The sequence below is a fragment of the Elephas maximus genome, chromosome 1 (assembly GCF_024166365.1).
Source record: "Elephas maximus indicus isolate mEleMax1 chromosome 1, mEleMax1 primary haplotype, whole genome shotgun sequence".
In the NCBI taxonomy this organism is placed as follows: Eukaryota; Metazoa; Chordata; class Mammalia; order Proboscidea; family Elephantidae; genus Elephas; species Elephas maximus.
In genome coordinates this window covers 72,860,135-72,882,006 of record NC_064819.1, presented here as the reverse complement: position 1 = coordinate 72,882,006, position 21,872 = coordinate 72,860,135, and the positions used below count along the sequence as shown (strand labels likewise).

At 41.2% G+C, this 21,872-nt stretch overlaps 1 protein-coding gene and 1 pseudogene across 8 annotated transcripts in view; both read right to left on the bottom strand.

Annotated features, from left to right (window-relative positions):
• LOC126076584 (probable small intestine urate exporter) overlaps positions 1 to 21,872 on the bottom strand; it is a 118,431-nt gene that overhangs the window by 16,510 nt on the left and 80,049 nt on the right. For 7 of the 8 annotated variants that reach the window (XM_049885229.1, XM_049885228.1, XM_049885234.1 and 4 more), the window contains 5 exons: positions 5,170 to 5,296; positions 2,666 to 2,871; positions 891 to 1,124; positions 727 to 814; positions 122 to 208 (listed from right to left, as the gene is read on the bottom strand). In XM_049885229.1, the coding sequence (XP_049741186.1) occupies positions 122 to 208; positions 727 to 814; positions 891 to 1,124; positions 2,666 to 2,871; positions 5,170 to 5,260 (706 nt within the window). In that variant the 5' untranslated portion in view covers positions 5,261 to 5,296. Of the gene's footprint in view, positions 1 to 121; positions 209 to 726; positions 815 to 890; positions 1,125 to 2,665; positions 2,872 to 5,169; positions 5,297 to 19,339; positions 19,479 to 21,872 lie in introns of all 8 variants that reach the window. The other variant, XM_049885232.1, reaches the window with a different exon arrangement.
• LOC126060507 (probable small intestine urate exporter) overlaps positions 14,823 to 21,872 on the bottom strand; it is a 59,105-nt pseudogene continuing 52,055 nt past the window's right edge.

Sequence of the window (21,872 nt, the reverse complement as noted above, 5' to 3'; positions counted from 1 at the left end):
TTATATAAGTAACCATATCTAATAGGATTTGGTTAACCATGCTAACTTCCATGAATGAAAAATCATGCCCAACGTTCTCTGTCATTGAATTAAACTCTGAGATTTGAAAAGCACAACTCACCAAAGATATAGAAGATATAAGGCCATCCTATGGTCTGGCAGAGGAGACCACCAACAACAAAGATGACAAAGGATCCCAGCATTATCCCTGAACACAAGATGCAAGCATCTTCTAGGTGAGACATCCAGGTTTGGGACTCTGTGTGCCTCCTACTGATTGACCCTTTAACAAAGCTGAGTTACATAGTGATTACAAGTGTGAGCTTTAATCCAGAATATCTAGGTTCAAATTCCGTTCCTTCATTCATTCAGTAATTGTGTGATCTCAGACATGTTATTGATCTCTTTGTGTCTCAATTGTCTCATGTGTGAAATGGGAATAATTATAGATAGCTGACTAATAAGATTGTTCTGAGGCTATATCAAAATAATAAGTGCAAAGCATATTATGTGTAAACAAATATATGTGTAACATATACATGTGTAAACAAAGGTTTGGTACATAGAAAGCATTCAGTTATTACTAAGAAAGACAGCATAACATAGTGGTTTGTTGCAAGGCTATAGAGACACGGCAGTTGGACTGTAAGGTTTAGTTCGTTTGACAAGTTATTGCAGAGTATTCTTGGACAGTGCATATGAGGTGAGGATAAGGGTATCAATTACCTGATGTAGCAATGCTGGTGAGTTGACTCCTTTCCGTTGGAGGGGCCCATTTGACCCAAACTGAATACTGACCTGTTGTTACCATAACCTGAAAAAAAAAAAAAGATTCATTGTTGTATGTGTACATTCATGGAAAATCTCATACATGGAAAAACTTTGGGTACCTGGGCTATGCCTTGGGCAACCCGTATGACAATGAGCAATGTCACTCCAGCATCAGCTGCCAGTGGAATGAACAGGGTCAGGACTGAGGAGATGAACAATCCAGCACCAACCACACGCTTAGCTCCAAATATTCCAGCCACGTAACCAGTAGGGATTGGTGCTAAGAAAGAGGCATAGTTGAGGGAGCTGAGGATGATTCCCTGGATTTCAGGACTCCAGTCATACACAGGGGCCTAAAGGACAAAAAGGATGTCATTATTTATTTGTCTTTGGTTAGAATGTTGACAGTCTTTATTGTAAGAACATAAAGGCAAAAAACCATGGGAAATTTTTCTTCCTTTTATCTCTCTCTAATTCCTTCGATATACCAGTTTCACCAGAAAATCTAAATATGAGCCCAATATACTCTTTCCCCTTACCCTGACACAATTAACCAATCACTTAAAATATGAGAGCCTTTATAGAAAGAAAGCCCATAAAGCAGGAAAAATCATATGCAATTGATGAAAAAAAAGTAGAAGAAATTGTGGTATGATGGATCACTTTTATATGGCCTTTTTTGCCATGATCTTGTAACTCTTGCCCACATGAAGACAGTGGTAATTGTGGCCCACCAGTTTTGTCATCTCGATAGGCTTAAAGGGAGACAGAGAAAGAGAGAGAGAGGGGCGGTAACACAGAAGACAAAAAGGGGCAGCAGAGCTAGGATAGAAAGAGAGCTGTAACACTGAAGATGGCAAGAAGTGGCAGCAGAGAATTGCTGGCAACACAGGCAGGAGACCAGCAGTAGATGGCACGGTGGGCTTCCTGTCTCACAGATTGAGAAAACTGAATGTCTTTGGGCCGGAGTCTTGCTGCCAGAGTAGGGTGCCTCTGGACACTTAGTGGACCTAGGTTTGCTGACCCACGGAACTAGAGCTGAGTGCCTTCAGGCTGAGGCTTACAGATAGAGTGGGGTGCCTCTGGGCGCTTATCGGCAGAGCTAAAAGAGCTTTGTAACACTTGCACGAGCAGGGCAGAGGCCAGTATGAGGGACTGAAGGCCACAGAGAGAGACCTGCCTGTGAGCAGAGCTGAGACGAATCTGTCCTGTTCAAAGAACTATATCCTGAGTCATCGCTGATCATGAATTGTAACCTGTTACTTCCCTAATAAGCCTCATAACTGTTAGTTTGGTTTGTGAGTTCTGTGTGGCTGTTGCAATTGATTGTTGAGCCCAGCAGGGAGGTAGAGAGTGCCATGGGAGGGACGGTTGGTGTCAGGATTAGTAAAAAGGTTGGAAGGTGGAAGTATGTCTGACCTCTGCCTCATAGCAATCAACCTTGGGTTGTTGATCTTGATTCCCCTTCTCCCTTGTGAAGTTAGAGGAGATCAGATGCCCTTGCCATGCCATTTTTACAGAAACAAAGAGAAAATAGACATAAATCTGTGACACCTATTTGTGGAGATTTTCATAATTGTGTGTGTATATACATACATGCAGTAAAACCTGTGAGAGCTAGAACTCTCACATATATACATACATATATATTCCCCATTCAATTTTGAAATCTGTTTCTTTTATTCTAACTTAGTCTTGGGATACTGATAAATGCTAAGACTAAGCAAGGATATAATCTCCTTAGATACATATTATGTTCCTTGTGTTATTCCTGGATCATAGCAAATTCTCAATAAATATTTTCTGGTTAAATAAATCACATCTTTTGACAAGATAACCCATTCATTCAAATCATTTTAGAGAAAGAAAGAATCCAGAGTATCTTTAAACTTACCACTGCCTTAAATCCCTTTAGAGTTTCATTCCAGTATTCCTGGGAGTCAGTGGGGGACCTTTCTGTGTAGGCATTGGAATGGTTCAGTGGGGCTGTGGGTTTCACCATCGCTGGGATGGCAATGCTCATGTTCATTTCTTGGGTGACAATTGCAAAATTACAGAGCAGCAAGATGATGGACAGTCCATGTCGAACTGAACAAATGCCTGAGACAAGAGGGAACAGAGAGTCTTAGAATGTTCTTCTCCCACACTCCCTCCCTAAACCCAGAAATGAGAGGAGACTGATATCTGCGATTCTGAAATATCTGGAGAGCAGACCTTGCTCTATAGGTGTTTTGTGGATACCTGTTCCCCTGGGAGGTGAGGGAGGAGGTAGCACAAGTAGAGATTTAAGAATGTGTGGATTTGAGAAGAGCAAGCATTAGGGAAGAGTAGGCTAGGGTTCAAAAATAGAAGTATGTAAAATTTATCTTGATTCTGTAATCTGGGCTTGCACAAAATAGCCAGTATCCACAGTTTCCCGACTGCTGCCATTGAACAAAATCACTGGAAATGGCCAGCACTGTATCATATTGTGTAGTTTAGCTCTTATTATGTTTCTGGAATTGACAGATCCTCACTTTTGGTTTAATTCTGTGAGAATTTAGTCAACCCCTCTTCATCCACAAAAATTTATATGGGAATTTTGATCAATAATATTAATATGACAGATTCAAGGGAATGGCCACATTTATAGTACTGCCTCTACTAAGCCATGAACAGCGATTCTTTCTCATGTATTCAAGTCTTTTCATCTCTCCCAAGGTGGAATTTTATAGTTATCTTCAGCTAATCTTCACACTATTTTGAAAGTACTTTTTATTGTTTCCGTAACTAAGTTCTTTTTCCTATCATTTTCATAAGTTATTTTCACCTGAGTTTTGATTAAAACAATAATTTGTAAATAACAAAAATAGTTAATTATTTCTGCCACTTGTAACAATTTATTCTCTTGGGTAATTTTATTCACTGGCATTATCAAAATAATGCTAAGTAGGAGTGGTGAGAGTGGCCATCTTGTCAGAGGTGAATTTACTAGAAATGCTTCTCATCTTATATCATTAGCTATGCTGGTAGTTGTTGATGTGCTGCGCGCTTTTATTATTTTAAGTTCTCTTATTGCTATTGTTTGAGCCCTGGTGTATAGTGGTTAAGAGCTTGGCTGATAATCAAAAAGTCAGTAGTTCGAACCCACCAACAGCTTCTTGGAAACCCTGCGGGGCAGTTCTGCTCTATCGTATAGGATCCCTACGAGTCAGAACCAACTGAACCGACTCGATGCCACCTAACAACAACAACATTGCTGTTCTTGGAGCCTTTGTGGCACAGTACTGAAGAGCTTGGCTGCTAACCAAAAAGCAGTTCGAATCTACCAGCCACTCCTTGGGAACCCTATGGGGCAGTTCCACTCTGCCCTGTACCAAAAACTAAACCAAATCTGTTACCATAGAGTCAATTCCAACTCATGGCAACCTTATAGGGTCCACATGAGTCAGAATCAACTCAACAGCAACAGGTTTTTTTTTTTTTTTAATTGCTGTTCTAAATAATTTTATTGGAACATATGAGTTTTTCAAATGTATTTTAATCCTAGCATCAGATGCCTGGATTCTAATCCCAGCTTCTCCACTTATAGCTGTGTGTCTTTGGGTGTCTGTAGACCCAGAATTTGATCTATGAAATTGGGATAATAACATGCCTACTTCATGACGTTGTGATGAGGATTAAATAAATTCATGTAAGATCATGTAATTGCTATTGATGATATTTGACTATCCTTTTGTTTTCTATTTTTGGAACGATCTTGATTGAATTACGTCCCCCCAGAAGTGTGTATATCAACTTGGTTAGGCCATGATTCCCAGTATTGTATGGTTGTCCTCCATTTTGTGATTGTAATTTTATGTCGAGAAGATTAGGGTGGGATTGTAATACCACCCTCACTCAGGTCACCTCCCTGATCCAAGGTAAAGGGAGTTTCCCTGGGGTGTGGCTTATACTACCTTTTATCTCTTAAGAGATAAAAGGAAAGGGAGGCAAACAGAGAGATGGGGACCTCATACCACCTGCGCCTGAGAAGCTCTTCAACCAGGGGAAGATTGAGGACAACGACCTTCCTCCAGAGCCGACAGAGAGAGAAAGACTTCCCCTGGAGGTGACACCCTGAATTTGTACTTGTAACCTACTAGACTGTGAGAAAATAAACTTCCCTTTGTTAAAGCCATCCACTTGGTTATTTCTGTTATAGCAGCATGAGATAACAAAAACAGATCTCTTCTTGTTCTTAATATATTAGACTGTTTTTAATGAATTACTTGATTTGGTTTGTTTTATATCCTTTACAGCTATATAGAATTCTTAGTACTAGTGATAACAAGAAGTTGCTGTATAACACTAAAAGGAAAGTCAAGGTGACATAGATCCCAGTGTTAACCAGAACAAGACGCCTGTACATGATTTTACCTTTCCTGGAAGTTTGCACTTCAGATGTGTGTAAATCATTGTCATTGGAAATGTCTTCTTCCGTGGCCCTCATTTCAGCTACGGTAGACATTTTGGTTCCTTCCTCTCAGGGACTAGCATTTACCTGCTAATAAAAAAATGCAAAAGAAAACAAGCAAAAGGGAGGGAGAAGTATCGTGTATCCCATATGATACTATCATAATCCTTTTCTTAAGAATCAAGAGGAAATTAGGTTTGGTGAGAAAAGTGCTAGATTAGGGTTCAGGAGGCCTGGTTGGTCATCCTGGCTCTATCAATAACCAATTATGTGGCCTTAGGAAGGTCACAGATACCATGGGTCTTGGTCTCTATGTCTCTACATAAGGGATCTGGACTTCATTATAAGTTCTTTTGGTTCTGTGTTCTCATGGCCCTCAACCGGAATCAGTACCAACTGAATGATAAAACTTAAGAAAAACCTCATTGAAAATTCATTTGGAAGCTTCTTTTGGAAAAAAAATTCTCTATTATAAACACCTATATATACTATGGGGAAACCCTGGTTGCATAATGGTTAAGAGCTACAGCTGCTAACCAAAAGGTCAGCAGTTCAAATACAGCAGGTGCTCCTTGGAAATTCTATGGGCGGGTTTACTCTGTCCTATAGGGTTGCTGTGAGTTGGAATCAACTCCACAGCAAGGGTTTTTTTTTTTTTTTTTTTAATGTATATACACTATGGAGCCCTTGTGGCACAATGGTTAAGAGCTCAGGCTGCTAACCAAAAAGTCAGCAGTTTAAATTCACCAGCCGCTCCTTGGAAACCCTATAGGCAGTTCTACTCTCTCCTGTAGGGTTGCTATGAGTGAGAACCGACTTGATGGCAACAGGTTTTTTATAGGCATCTATAATTTTTTTTTTTTTTTTTATAGGAATGGAATGGGGAATGAAGCACAGGCCAGGCAGAGAATTGTAACAGAGATTCTAATATAGAGGCAGAAACCAAGAAGGGCATCACACTTAGTTAAAAGGGTTCTGCCTATTGCAGCAGTGACAATGATGACCTCATCTACTTTGTCCGGAGAAAAGGTTTTAAAATTAAGAGCTTCCCTTTGAAATTCAGAAAATTGATAACCATATTAAGGGGAGTGGGCATTTGGAATTTACACTATCTCCATTGTCTGAGAACTCCTCCCCAGCTGAGAAGCTGACCCAGAACTGGGCACAGGCTGGTTTGCTCTACCCCAACCACATATGAGCTTAAATTAGTAATTAACACAGGAGTGACCCATCAAAAGTAAGTTTTCAGACTCACTACACAGCAGGATTATTCTGCTGAGAACTCCTAAAAATACTGGAAACTGATAAAGCCATATGTAAACATGCTTAAAATGACTGAAGAATTAAAAGATGGACCCTAAAAACTAAAAAGAGTCCAATAAACCAAGAAAGGAAACCAATCCATCCAGCCAAGAGAGCACCAATGGTAGATCCTAAGAGTTCCAGTCAAAAAGACACTTCCTGTCCCTGACTCTCCTCTATCTCCCCTCCACCAGCCCCAGAAGGATCAGAGGTATAATTTAGCAAGATGAGTGATGGGAGCGGTGAGAAAGGAAGGGGACAAGAAGTCAAACCATACAACCCCTCCCTTTCAGACACAAGCTGGAGGAGATTACAAGCTTTAATTTGAGATAAAGTTTGGAGTTTTGTGCATTTCACTGGACTGAACCTGTTAATTACAAGATGAGGTTATTTGGAGACTGAAAATAACCAGAAGAATTTTTACTCACTGAAAATGATCAGAGAGGTTGTAAAACTGAGCAAATATAAAAGGAAGTGAGAGTTATGCATGGGTTATTGGTGAAATAAAATTGTTTTCCACTCTTTCTCTATGGAGTGTTTGTTCTATTTCTGCAAAAAGCAAATGTATTTCTGATTCTTTGGTGATATTGTTTTTAAGCACCTATAAGTAGAAATATTGCATAAAGTCCTGGTGTGCTACCACTATAGTTGGTAAGTGGCTTATTAACAAACAAGCTACCTCATTTATGTCATTCAAAGGCATACCTGTTAGACCACAGAGACCTCTGGTCTACATCAGATTTCAGAAATGAACTGAAAATTGAATTTAAATCCAGACCAATGACCATTGGAGAAAGAGTGGTCGGGTAACTCTGAAGAGAAACTGGGAAAATGGACTATATATTCTGCAGGTAAAAAATAATTCGCTTATCTTTTTTGCTCACACCTCAGGGACATTGATAGAATTGAAAGGAGTATATGAATCATAAGAACTAAATACACATCTTTGAGGTAAGCTTTTTTTCTCGAGTGTTTTACTTACATGGTGCATGACCTACAAGAGACAAGGTTGAGAAGAAGGCCTTCTAAAATATCAGTGCCTAAGAGTTCTTTTTTTTTCTTTTTTAAGAGTTCACTGTTCATCGATTTGGACAATATTTGTTGAATCAATGAGTAGAATATTAACTTAGCTCTTTCTCTTGTGTCTATGATTAAGGGCTTAGTTCTCATTAATTTGACCCATCTTGATAACTCTTATTATAGCAGAAGTACTTGCTGGTTTTTTGGACACTAGCAATAATGGTTTTGCTACAGGTTAGGACAGACAGTGGAAGGAGAGAGAGGAGGGCAGAAATAGGACAGAGACGTTTTAGGGCCCAGGATGCAGCCATGCACGATATGCCAAGATGTGCACCCTCCTGAAAGTTACATCCCAGGTGAGGAACAATAAAAAAGAAACAAGTAAAAATTATATGTGCTATGAAGAAAAGAAATGAGTAACAGGGACAGTGACTAAGTAACTAGCATCATGAAAGATAAGCTGCTCCCTTCGTTTGGCATAACTACTTTATGTAGTCTGATTATGTATGTATAAGTTACATTTGAGCTAAAACATGAACCATGAGAAGTGGGCAGCTGTTGAGAAGAGCACTCAAGGCAAAGAAGCCAGCAAGTGTGCCAAGCATTTCAAGGCAGGAAGTAGTGTAACAGGTCCATTGCAGAGTGAGGGAAGAGGATAACAATAGGAGAGGAGATCAAAGTGGTGAACAGAGACTACCCCATTTAGGACCCTGCAGACCATAGTAGGAGCCCTGGTGGAGCAGTGGTTAAGAACTCAGTTGCTAACCAAAAGGTCGTCAATTCAAATCCACCAGCCTATGGGGCAGTTCAACTCTGTCCTATAGGGTTGCTATAAGTTGGAATCGACTCACCAGCAATGGGTTTTTTTTCCAGACCATAGTAAGGAGATTGGATTTACCTTGGCTGCTGTGTAGTGCGTGACCATAAGGGACAAGACTGGGAACCAAGAGACTCCAGAAGAAACTGTGGCAGTCACCGTGTGACAGTCGATGGTGGGTAGGCTAGCCTGGTTCTAGTGGAAAAGATCAGATTTAGATCTATTTTGGAGCCAGTAAGTCTTGTTAATGAGACGAATATGAAGATGAAAGAAAGCAGGGAATCATGCAAGACTTCTAAATTTATGACATGAGCAAACGAATGAATGGTGTTGCCATGAACGGTGAGGGAGAAATGATCAGTGAAGGAAGCAGATTTCCAGAAGAAAAGCAAGAGTTTTTATTGAACATCCACCCAGAGGCTCCTCAAGAGAAAGGCCTATTTCAGAATATCAGACATTGAAAACCCTATGGAACACAGTTCTACTCTGACACACCTGAGGTTGCCACGAATCGGAATCAACTTGTTGAGATTGCCAAGTAGACTTTGTGTCTATGACTCTGTACCTTGGGACACAGAGCCTAGGTAGAAACAGACAGCCTTATCTATTGATTTCAAAGCCGGCTAAATGAGCAAGTACCGGGTGGTGGGGTGAATGGGCCAGTTATTCTTGTATTACTTTTTCTTACCAAGACTCTTTCTCTGTCTGTTCCCTTTAGATGAACATCTGCCCTGTTAATCACCAATTCACTGTACAAGCAGACTTAAGTTGCTGGCCAAAGCTTTTAGTAGCTTAACTGTCATCTCTATCTGGACTCTGCGCCAAACTTTTTTTTTTTTTTTTTTTTAATCTATGAGACACATTCAGGGCTCTCATTCATAGCTCCCCAGTAAAAGTTGTCTGGCCCAAGGCCCTTCATCCCATTCACTTGTTTCAAAGAAATGCAGAATTTATTTTCCCAGTGTGTGAATTCATTGGCAAGGGCTGTTTTTATGAATTTGATTTTTCAGCCCTGATGACAATCTTCCTTTGTCAGAATCCAGTATTTACATTTATTGGTTCACCATAGTTTTGATCAGTGCCTTTACTACTCTTTTTTAATTAATGAATTCCACAAAACAAGCCTAAATTATGAGTCTTAAACTGCAAACTGCCCAGTCTACTTCAAATATTTGCATAATATTAACCCTTAAAAGTACCCTTTTAAATGGGCGATTGGCCTCCAGATCCTTCCAGTTATTCAGCCTCTCCCTCTGCAGCTACCCTGTTGGAGGCATTTCATTCCCTGGATAGTGAGGAGCTTGTTTCTTTTAGGAAAAGGCGACATCCCCTTTCACTTTCCACAATTATCTCAGGAAAGAGGAGTTCTCTTCCCCACCCCCACAATCACAAAATAGCAAATTCAGCTGCTCTCTCAGGGAAAAGGCAGCCATTCCCACGTCTCTGAAGCAGAACGGTAAGAGAAAAGATGACGGCTAACCTGAGGGAGAAGTGCAGGGTCCTCATTCCTGTCCCATAAATTTCTCTCAGTGTATTACAATCTTAAAATCCCCAGGAGGTAAATGATTACCCAAAATCTTTATCCCTAATATTACTAGATGGGAGGATTTTATTGGTTCAGTGGTTTAATTTTCAACTTCTATTTTTTTCACTGATAAACAGATCAAGCTCATGCTTCAAGCCTGGCCTAGAAGTCACATACATCTTCCCTCATTTCCCAATCTGAATTCAGGTTACGTTAGTATAGGATCCAGGCCGTATATGCCCGTTGGTTCTAGCACTTGTCACTTTTAGGGGTCTGCAGTGTTAACTGTCATCTTCATGGAGTTGGGTTGTATTTTCTGCCTTTTGAGTCCTACATCCAGAATTTCCCTATTTGATAGAATTGAGCAAACTACAGAGTTGAAATTTAATATATTTTGGATAAATTAACTTCTTATGGTTTTCTGAATATAACTATTTGCAGAAAAGCCACTTAGTTTCTGTGAAAACGACTACCCTATGATTTGCTTCTTTTTTAAGCAAACTATTTCAGAAGATAGGTGCATACTTGCAGTCTGTTCCTCACCTCCACTTTTCTCTTGAACCCACTCCCAACAGATTTTTCTCCCACCATTTGCCCAGGTCAGCACTCATCAAAGCTGTTACTGACCCTGGTGCTGGAAAATCCACTGATTGTTGACCAGGCCTTTTCTGTCAACACATGACAGAGTTAATGACTTCATGGCACCTTGTTTCACATGTTTGGCAGACACCACTCTGGACTGATTTTTCTTGTGCCTTATTTGTCACTCCTTATCAGTTTTTTTTTTTTGCTGAGTCCTCATCTTTTTCCTGACAGCTAAATGTTGGTGTATGCCATGACTCTGTTCACGAAGCTCTTATGTAATAAACCCATTCCTAGCAATGATCCCAGGTAGTCCCTTTTCTTACATGCCTTCTCTTTGACAGTGGACCCTCTCTGACCTCTTCGCTGAGCTCCAAACTGGTCATTTCATGTGAGGAGGCCTTCCTTCAGACAAGCGAGATTGCCCTGTCTTCACTGTTCCTCCCCATGATAGTGCTTTTGAGCCTCAGGAACAAAGCACCACGATATGCCCTGCCCCCTGAAGCCTAATGGTTTGTCTAAATGTCAGCAGGATAGAACAGATAAAATCCTGGGCAAGGCACCAAGATGTCTGACTTTCCCCTCCTAGGGTGGTCAGTCTGGGAAATTACATCGTGTTTCATGTAATGGGTCACGTAGACCCTAGTCATGTAACCCCTGAGTTATAAAAATGGTCAGCTGAGGCACCTTAAAGTCTCCTTGCCTATGATGCTACTGGGGCACATGTAGCATAAGCATAAGCTTACAGCCCTCCTAACTGGAGCTACCTGATCAGTTGGAGATGGGCAGAAGGTAGGCCTAGATTGTGTTCCTCACCCAAAATGCCAGGTGGAAGGCTTGCATGGATAAGTTTCCTATCTCCACTGGGACAGTTTCCAAAAGCTGGGGGGAGGGGTGACTGGCATCTCATACGACTGTCCCATTTAAGTCCATCACCCATGACGCAAAGTGGGTGTGAATGGAAGAGCTATCCTCCCTGCCAGAAATGCTTTTGAGGCTGGGGGAACTGCTCATCTGTTGTATGCTGTTAGCCTTTTTTGGAAGTAATAAAAGCTACTTTCCATGTGCTAACATGTGTTCAGGGTCTGATCAGAAAGATGTGATGTTTATGGAGCAATCCATATGGGTTATTAGTTCCTTTTTTCTAATGACCTCCTGGCTATCTGGAAATTGGGGATGAATTGGGAGTACATCGCAAATTTGCTACGTTGTCTCTCCACTTCAGATGCCTTCGCCTCTACTAGAGTATCCAATATCTGTCTCAGTCTTCACATAGCCACAAGCAGAACTCCTGAAGCCTCCTTGAAAGCACTTCTGTCCTAGCCTTTCCCATTTTGGTTAAACTGGCTGCTCCTGTTAAACTGGTGAAGAACCTGGAATCTTCTTCGATTGTGTATTTCCATCAGGATTTAACATTCAGTCCACCAGAATGTTCTGTTAGATGTACCATCAAACTTTTTTATAAATACCATTCTTTTTCATTAGTTTCATTCCTAGCACAATTACCTATCACCTGGGTAAATAACATAAACCAATACCTTGCTTGACTGTTTTTACTCTTTCAATGTTTAAAATGTAAGCATGATCATGTTACTTTCTGGTTTAAAAACCTCCCAAAGCCTTCTCAGTGAAGGTAGGAAAAAAAAAGAAAAGACAAACTTAAATGGCCTTTTTAGGCTCTTTAGGACCTGATATGACCTGGGCCACGGGCCAGCCTTGATGACCTTTCGTCTACCACTCTCCCTTTGCCTCGCAGAATTCTACACATTTCTGGCTTCCCCAGGAAATCGGTCCTGCCTCAGGCCTTTACACTTTTTATCCACCTACCAGTAATGCCCAACTCCTCAATGCTCACCCACCCACAAATCTTCTATGACTTTTTTCCTTGTCACCATTCAAATTCCAACTTCTGTAAGAGACTTGCTTAGATTACCTCTCTGAACACTTTCTTTGGTAATCATCAGCTTCTGCCACTAGAGTATAAGCTCCCTGAGGGCAGGGATTTTTCTTTTTCCTGTGCCTCATAATAGTGCTTCATATATAGGTGGTGTTCACTGAATGCTTTTAGAATGACTTTATGAGTGAATGAATGAAGTTTACACATAATTTATTTCCTTAGTCATGACCTGCTCTTATTATAGTATTTAAATGTATGTCTGTCATTTCTTCACAAATAGCCAATGACTCATTTGAATCCTGCTGAGAGGTTACTTGGAGCTCTGGTGGCAAACAGTGGTTAAGAGCTACGGCTGCTAACCAAAAGGCTGGCAGTTTGAATCCATTAGTTGCTCCTTAGAAACCCTATGGGACAGTTCTACTCTGTCCTATAAGGCCACTATGAGTAGGAATTGACTCAATGCAATGGGTTTGGTTTTGGTTTTGGAGAGGATACGCACTGAGCTGTAGCATAGAGAATGGAGCCATAATATTGTGATACAGCCCTGGACATCTCCTACTCACTAAAAAATAGTATCAGTCTTTTTAGGTTTATCTCCTAAATCGAATGATCTATCCATCTGTAGTTACCTCTACTTTCTCACGGCGGGACCATCGCTCTCTCCTGGACTACACAGTTAACTCCTATTCATATATACTCCTTTCACACAGCCATAAACTTTGAAAACTAGATCCCTGATTACACACCTTCCCACTAAAACACTACCCATTTTTTTCAAGAAAATACAGATGTACTCACTGGCCTTACAGTGTGCTACATGTTCTTGCTGCTTAATACTTCTATGCCCTCCTCAAAAACGATGCTACCCTCACTGTTTGTACTCTGGCCACACTTGTTTGCTCTTTCCTGCCACCAAACATTTACTTGTGCTGTTCCCTCCTCCCAGAATTTTCTCCTCATCTGACTACTGTTAACTATTGCCCTTTAGATCCCAGCTCAACTGAAACTGTGTAATGGTAGCTCTCCCTCCTCTCTTAGACCAGTGTATATGCCATTATCATTCACTCACATAACCTGGTGTACCACGAGCCATTTCATTTTCCACAGTTGTCATTTAGCAATCATTTCTGTGATACTTTGATTAAACTCATCTGACCTACCAAGGTGTTGATCTCCCTGAGGATATATTTGACTTTGGACTCTGCCTTGCCTCTCAGTATGTGTTTATTAGTGTTCAGTTTAATGCTTGAATGCTTCTGCTCCCTTCTTGTTCCCCATGCTGCCCATACAGGAGCTCAGTGAAAGCAAACACACCATACACAATCTCTCAACATTTGCTGTGAGGTTAAGCCAACATAGATCTTGGATGCAATTTATAAAGACTTGGTAGGCAAATGAGGGGAAGTCTGAATGAGGTACACTGAATCGTGAGTAGGATTCCAAAGTCAGAGAAGCAGAGGAAGAACATTCAAGATGGACATGACAGCATGAACAAAAGTTTGAGAGGATAGGAGAGAAACACAGCTGTGTTCTTTTACTAAGGTGCAAGAGATATGAACAGCTCTACAAACCAGATGTTGGGTAGAGGTCAATATAGCCATTGAGAAGGCAGCTGTGAAAAGACAGACTACAAGAAGTGCCCAATCCTTACAGGTATTAATTATGCAGTCATCTCTGATTCAAAAGCTAAGAACCATAGATAGCAAGTTGTCAGATATAGCTGAAGTCTACCAGGCTCAACTCACATTAGTTATAGGACATTTATTCTTCTTGTTACCATGGATTCTATCTTTAATGTCCTTTCTTACTTGGCATGTTTCAACCTGGCTTCCTGCCCTTGCTCAGCCTCAGTGGCATCCATCTCCACTCAATATTTGGGAAAATTTGTCCCCTTTGGTCTCCCTGCCAGGCCTTCAGATTGTGTACCTGATAGTTTCTCTTTTTTTCAGATTTTTAAGATAAACCCATTGCCGTTGAGTTGATTTCAACTCATAGCGACCCTATAGGACAGAGTAGAACTGCCCCATAGGGTTTCCAAGGAGCACTGCTGACGTTTTGGTTAGCAGCCATAGCTCTTAACCACTATGCCACCAGGATTTCCTTTAGATAAAAGTTTCCTTCTAATGCTCAGTTTTCATCCTTGCAGTTCTGGCTTCCTTTCTTTCTTTGGTGAGAAATTCCCTCTAGCTCCTGAAGCTTTTACCAGGATACCAGTGGAAAGAGTTGAAAAGATGTAGAAATTCAGACACAGCTATGCCTTCAGGAGCTCATTGTTTAATAACTAACCTTTTATTTCCCTGTAAAATCTGCAGACTGACTCTCTAGTATTACAACAGCCAAGCTCTCTGAAAAGGGACCAGAAACAAAGTCAATTCAAATTAAATGTCTAATCAGTCAAGTTGTCATGAAAAGGGAACATTCATGAGGGAAAACAACAAGCAATTGTCTGGACCTAATGCATTACTCGGTTTGCTCAGAAGTGGTTCAATGTCTGCTCTTTAGCCTAGTCATGGATGGCTGCTTGCCCAAAGAAGAGAAAGACCACTCCCAATATGTTAATAGCAGCCAAAAACAAGAAAACATTTCACCAACCCAACTCTGAATCCCGGAGGAGGAAAGTACAAGTTATTAACTCTCACCCAGGTCTTGTCCCTCCTGGTTCAGAAAGGCTCTTCCTCCCCATTTCAAAAAAATCTGAAAATAAACCCGCTGCCTTTGAGTCAATTCCGACCCAAGCAACCCCATAGGACAGAGTAGAACTGCCCCATAGTGTTTCCAAAGAGCACCTGGTGGATTTGAACTGCCGACCTTTTGGTTAGCAGCTGTAGCTCTTAGTCACTACACCACCAAGGATTCCATTAGCCATTAGAGAAATGCAAATCAAAACTACAATAAGACAATCTTACCCTGACATTACTGGCACTAATTAAAAAAAAAACAAAACAGCAACATTGGAGAGGTTGTAGAGAGATTGGAACTCTCATGCACTGTTGCTGGGAATGTAAAATGGTACAACCACTATGGAAAATGATATGGCACTTCCTTAAAATGCTAGAAATATAAATACCATACAATCCAGCAATCCTACTCCTAGGCATATAGCCTAGAGAAATAAGAGCCATCACAAGAAAAGATATATACACACCTGTGTTCATTGCAGCGTTATTCACAACAGCAAAAGATGGAAATAACCTAAATTCCATCAACAGATGAGTGGATAAACAAATTATGGTACATACACAAAATGATTTAACTTTACTTGGATTCACAATCAACACCCATGGAAGCAGCAGTCAAGAAATCAAAAGACATGTTGCATTGGGCAAATCTGCTGCAAAGGACCTCTTTAAAGTGTAGAAAAGCAAAGATATCACCTTGAAGACTAAGGTGTGTCTGATCCAAGCCATGGTAATTTCAATCGTATCATATGTATGTGGAAGCTGGACAATGAATAAGGAAGACCGAAGGAAAAATGACGTCTTTGAATTGTGGTGTTTGCGAAGAATATGGAATATACCACCGGCTGCCAAAAGAATGAACAAATCTGTCTTGGAAGAAGTACAATCAGAATGTTCCTTAGAAGCAAGGATGGAGAGACTGCATCTTACATACTTTGGACATGTTGTCAGGAGGGATCTGTCCCTGGAGAAGGACGTAATGCTTGGTAAAGTACAGGGTCAGTGGAAAAGAGGAAGACCCTCAATGAGGTGGATTGACACAGTGGCTGCAACAATGGGATGAAGCATAATAACGATTGTAAAGATGGCGCAGGACCGGGCAGTGTTTCACTCTGTTGTGCATGGGGTCGCTACGAGTTGGAACTGACTCTACGGCACCTAACAACAACAACCCACACAATGGAATGCTATGCAAAAATAAAGAACAATGACGAATCAACAAAACATCTCACAACATGGACGAATCCAGAGGGCATTATGTTGAGTGAAATAAGTCAATCACAAAAGGGCAAATATTGTATGAGACCACTATTATAAAAACTCAAGAAAAGGTTTACACACAGAAAGAAACAATCTTTGATGGTTACTAGGGAGGGAAGGGTTGAGGAGGGGAATCACTAACTAGATAGACAAGTGTTAACTTTGGTGAAGGTAAAGGAAAGACACACAGCTTGACCAAGGCAAAGTCGTAGAAGCTTCCTAGATACATCCAAACTCCTTGAGGGACCGAGTTAGTGGGGCTGAGGGCTGGGGACCATGGTCTTGGGGGACATCTAGGTCAACTGGCATAACAGAGTTGCTATGGATTGAATTGTATCCCCCCAAAAAGTGTCAACTTGGCTAGGCCATGATTCCCAGTATTATGTGATTATCCACCATCTTGTCATCTGACGTGATTTTGCTATGTGTTGTAAATCCTACCTCTATGATGTCAGTGAGGCACAATTAGAGGCAATTATGCTAATGAGACAAGACTCGATCTATAAGATAGGTTGTATCTTGAGTCAATCTCTTTTGAGATATAAGAGAGAGAAGTGAGCAGAGAGACTGGTGGACATCATACCACCAAGAAAGCAGTGCTGGGAGCAGAGCACATACTTGGAACCCTGGGTTCCTGAGCTGAGAAGCTCCTAGACCAGGGGAAGATTGATGACAAGGACCTCCCCCCAGAACCAACAGAGAGACAAAGGCTTCCCTTAGAGCTGGTACCCTGAATTTGAACTTCTAGGCTCCTAAACTGTGAGAGAATAAATGCCTCTTTGTTAAGGCCATCCATTTGTGGTATTTCTGTTATAGCAGCACTAGAAAACTAAGAGTTCATAAAGAAAATGTTCTACATACTACTTTGGTGAGTAGCACCTGGGATCTTAAAACCTTGTTAATGGCCATCTAAGATACATCTGTTGGTCCCATCCCAAAGCAAAGGAGAATGAAGAAAACCAAAGACATAAGGAAAATATTAGTCTAAATGACTAATAGATCACATGAATCATAGCCTCCACCAGCCAGAGCCCAGAAGAACTAGATACTGCCCAGCTACCACCACAGGCCTCTCTGACAGGGATAACAACAGAGGGTCTCAGAAAGAATGGGAGAAAATTGTAGAACAAAATGCAAATTCACAAAAAGCAAACAAGCAAAGACCAGACTTACTGCTCTGACAGATACTAGAGGAACCCCCAAGTCTATGGCCCTTGCACACCCTGCTAACTCAGGACTGAAGCCACTCCTGAAGTTCCTTCAGCCAAAGTTGAGACTGGGTTATAAAACAAACAATAACACACATGAGTTATGGGCTTCTTAGTTCAATCAAATATATGACACCAAATGGGCAACACCTGCCCAAAAGCAAAGAGGAGAAGGCAAGAAGGGACAGGAAAACTGGATGAAAGGACACTAGGAACCCAGGGTGGAAAGGGAAATAGGGAGACTGCTGACACAATGCAGGGGCTGCAACCAATGTCGCAAAACAAGTTGTGTACAAATTTTTGAATGAAAAACTAATTTGTGCTGTAAACTTTCACCTAAAGCCACAATAAATTAAAAAAAAAAATTTGAACGCTATAATAGATTAGCAATTCAATCTCTAAATTAAAATCCTATTGAAGAAAAGGCAAGTTGAATTTTAGTCTCAAAAAAAGGAAATCATCTGTTTTTGTGTAGAATCCAAACAATGGAAAGAATTTAGCTATCAACTTGTCCAAAATGTTCATCTCACGGATGACTAAACCAAGGCCATCAACTTTGTGTGACTCAATGCAGAAGTACCAGGAAAGCAAAGGGAATCCAGGCCTCTTATCTTCTTAGCATGGGAAGCTTTACCATCTGGTTCAACCTTGCCTACCGTTCATACTCCACTCTCCTGTCTTCAGTCTTGGCCTCTGAGGGTGGGGTATAATGGAAAGACAAGGTGGAACCAGATGGTAGAGCTTCCTATGCTGAGAAAACAAGAGGCCTGGACTCTCATTGCCCTGTAGACCTCACATCAGAGGCAAATTGTTCCAAAGTCATCCTCAGGATGTATATCTCTCAACCCTAACTTTCTGCTTCTCTGGCACTTCTGTTCCCTGATTCTGTGGCTTCATTGCTTGCTTGTGGATTCTGTGGTTTCATTGCTTGCTTCAGGCCCTCATCCTCCTTCTTTGAGAAGATCCATGTACACTCTTTCCTGGGGTTTTCTGATCTCAGTACTTCCAGCCTGCTTGTGTCATGACCCTGCTTTCTCTGCAGACTCTGACCACTAAGAGGTCAGCTCTCTGTTGGTCTTTAGCACTTATTTTTCAAAATGAGAGTGTAACAGTGATTTGATAACTTTATGAATTGCCACTAACAGACCATAGTATCCTGATGCACTCTTTACCATTTTTGTGACACACATCTAGATAGAATGGAAAGGATCATCTAAGGTGATCAGAGCATATGTTTTATTTTGTGAAGTTTCAGAGAGCTATACATACACGGGAAACCCTGGTGGCATACTGGCTAAGAGCTACAGCTGCTAACCAAAAGGTCAGCAGTTTGAATCCACCAGGCACCCCTCAGAAACCATATGTGGCAGTTCTACTCTGTCAATAGGGTCACTATGAGTTGGAATTGACTCAACTGCAAGGGATTTGGTTCTTTTTGGTGTATACGTACATGTACAAGGAGCCCTAGTGGCACAATGGTTAAGCGCTCAGCTGCTAACCAAAAGGTTGGTGGTTTGAACCAACTCAGTGGCTTCATGGGGGAAAGACTTGACAATCTACTGCCATAAAGATTACAGCCTAGAAAACTCTTATGAAGCAGTTCTACTCTACCATATAGGGTTGCTATGAGTTGGAATTGACTTGATGGCACTAGTCAGTACTCCTCCTTCTAGTCATGCTTTCACAAAGTTCCTTTCGTCATTAAATCTTCCCATTACTCTCTCTTACATTTCTCAAAACATCTAGGGTTAACAGCTCATTATTATGTGCAACTGATTACCCAGACAACTTCTCGACATAAACTCAAGTTAATACTCAGCAAAGAATTTTAAAAAAATACACACATTATTTTAGTGATGAGGAACTCAACATTATCAGGATTGAGTGAAATAAGGCTGATCTTAAAATTTCATCTTTAGGGAGGCGGAGCCAAGATGGCGGAACAGACAGACGCTTCCGTCGAGCCCTCTTTACAACAAAGACCTGAAAAAACAAGTGAAAGCATTATATTTGTGACAAGCTGGGAGCCCTGGGCATCAAAGGCAAGCTTAGACAACGAAATGAGGGGCAGGGGGAGGAAAAGGCCGTTCAGAAATGGAGAGGAGTTACCGGACCTGAATCGCAGGGAGCCCTCAGGCACCATTCCTGGAGTGGCGGCAGCAGTGGCAGGCTGGTATTAGTGTTGGGCGGCAGTTTTCTCAGGGAGAAGCAGCCAGCCACACAGCCCACTCGCGCCTCTGGAACCTGAGAATGGCGAGCTCTCCGCAAAAGCTAAGTGCTTGCCTATATTTTACCGCACCCCCCCACCCCCAAGCCGGCTTCAGCGGCTGAATCCCTGGGCCTGAGATAGACCCTGGTGAGCACATAGAGCCATCCTCCCTGCCTTGGGGAATGAAAAAATTTGCAACTGGGGGGGAAGATAGTTTGCTAGCTCCATTAACCAGGGGAGCTCAGGACAGAAGTGGCTCCTGTCCAGGCATAAACTGTCCGTGGACCTTGAGCACCTTTCCCTTCTGCATGGACCTGTGTGGGCCTATTTTGGGAGAATAAGCCCTTGCTGGCAAACTCCAACCATTTCAACTGTGCGGTGGAAAGATGGGTGTTTGACATTTGACATTGCTTTGCCTATTAAACAAGGTCCTCACCTACCCACAACAGGGACCTAAGGACTGGTAGCTCCACTCAGGTCACCCAGCCACCTGCAACGGGGGTCCAAAGATAACTGGTACCCCGAAGTCCTTACAACCAAAAACTTTGGGTGCCCATGGTCCCTCTGCAGAACCCATCCACCAGCATGCTTTAGAGACCAGAGATGTGTTTTCCTCAGAGACACTTAGGGGTCGATTCTCAGCCCCCTGCCTTGTTCAGAGTGTGACCCCATGCTGCAATCAGGTACCAGTATATATGCAAATCACCCCTGCCCCTCTAAGACTGTAGGACAGAGCCTGTACCACACACTTGATATCAGCTACCTGGAAACCTGAGCTGAATTCATACAGGAAAACTGAATGGACTCCTAGACTGATATACCTGATAACACATCTAGCCAGCTAGGGACAAGACACCAAAGCTCCAAAGGAGAAAATAATCAAGCTAGCTCACTCAAGCAACCCATAGGGGCATACCAAAATAAACCAAAGCAAGTAGCTATGACACATTAAGTAAGCATAAACTAATACAATAACTTATAGATGGCTCAGAGACAACAGTTAATATCAAGTCACATAAAGAAACAAACCATGATCACCTCAACAGGCTCTCAAAACACAGAATCCAGGGATCTTCTAGATGAAAGTGCATTCCTGGAATTACCAGATGCAGAACACGAAAGTTTAATATACAGAACCCTTCAAGACATCAGGAAGGAAATTAGGCAATATGCAGAACAAGCCAAGGAACACACAGATAAAACAACTGAAGAAATTAGAAAGATTATTCAGGAACACAATGAAAAGTTTAATAAGCTGGAAAAATCCATAGACAGACAGCAATCACAAATTCAGAAGATTAACAATAAAATTACAGAATTAGATAACTCAATAGAAAGTCAGAGGAGCAGAATTGAGCAAGGAGAAGCTAGAATTTCTGAACTCGAAGATAAATCACTTGGCACTAATATATTTGAAGAAAAATCAGATAAAAGAATTAAAAAAAAATGAAGAAACCTTAAGAATCATGTGGGACTCTATCAAGAGAAATAACCTATGAGTAATTGGAGTACCAGAACAGGGAGGGATAACAGAAAATACAGAGAAAATTGTTGAAGATTTGTTGGCAGAAAACTTCCCTGATATTGTGAAAGATGAGAAGATATCTATCCAAGATGCTCATCGAACTCCACATAAGGTAGATCTGAAAAGAAAGTCACCAAGCTTGCCAAAACCAAAGATAAAGAGACAATTATAAGAACAGCGAGGGATAAACAAAAAGTCACCTACAAAGGAGAGCCAATAAGAATAAGCTCGGACTACTCGGCAGAAACCATGCAGGCAAGAAGGCAATGGGATGACATATTTAAAAAAATGAAGGAAAGAAATTGCCTGCCAAGAATCATATACCCAGCAAAACTGTCTCTTAAATATGAAGGTGAAATTAAGACATTTTCAGATAAACTCAAGTTGACGGAATTCATAAAAACCAAACCAAAACTACAAGAAATACTAAAGGGAGTTCTTTGGTTAGAAAACCAATAATATCAGGTACCATCCCAAGACTAGAACACTGGGCAGAGCAACCAAAAGTCAACCCAGACAGGGAAATCCAAAAAAACAAAGCAAGATTAAAAAAAAAAAAAAAAAGCACAACACAGGGTAATGGCAATGTTATTATACAAAAGAAGACAACATTAAAATAGTAAAGAAGGACTAAGAAATGTAA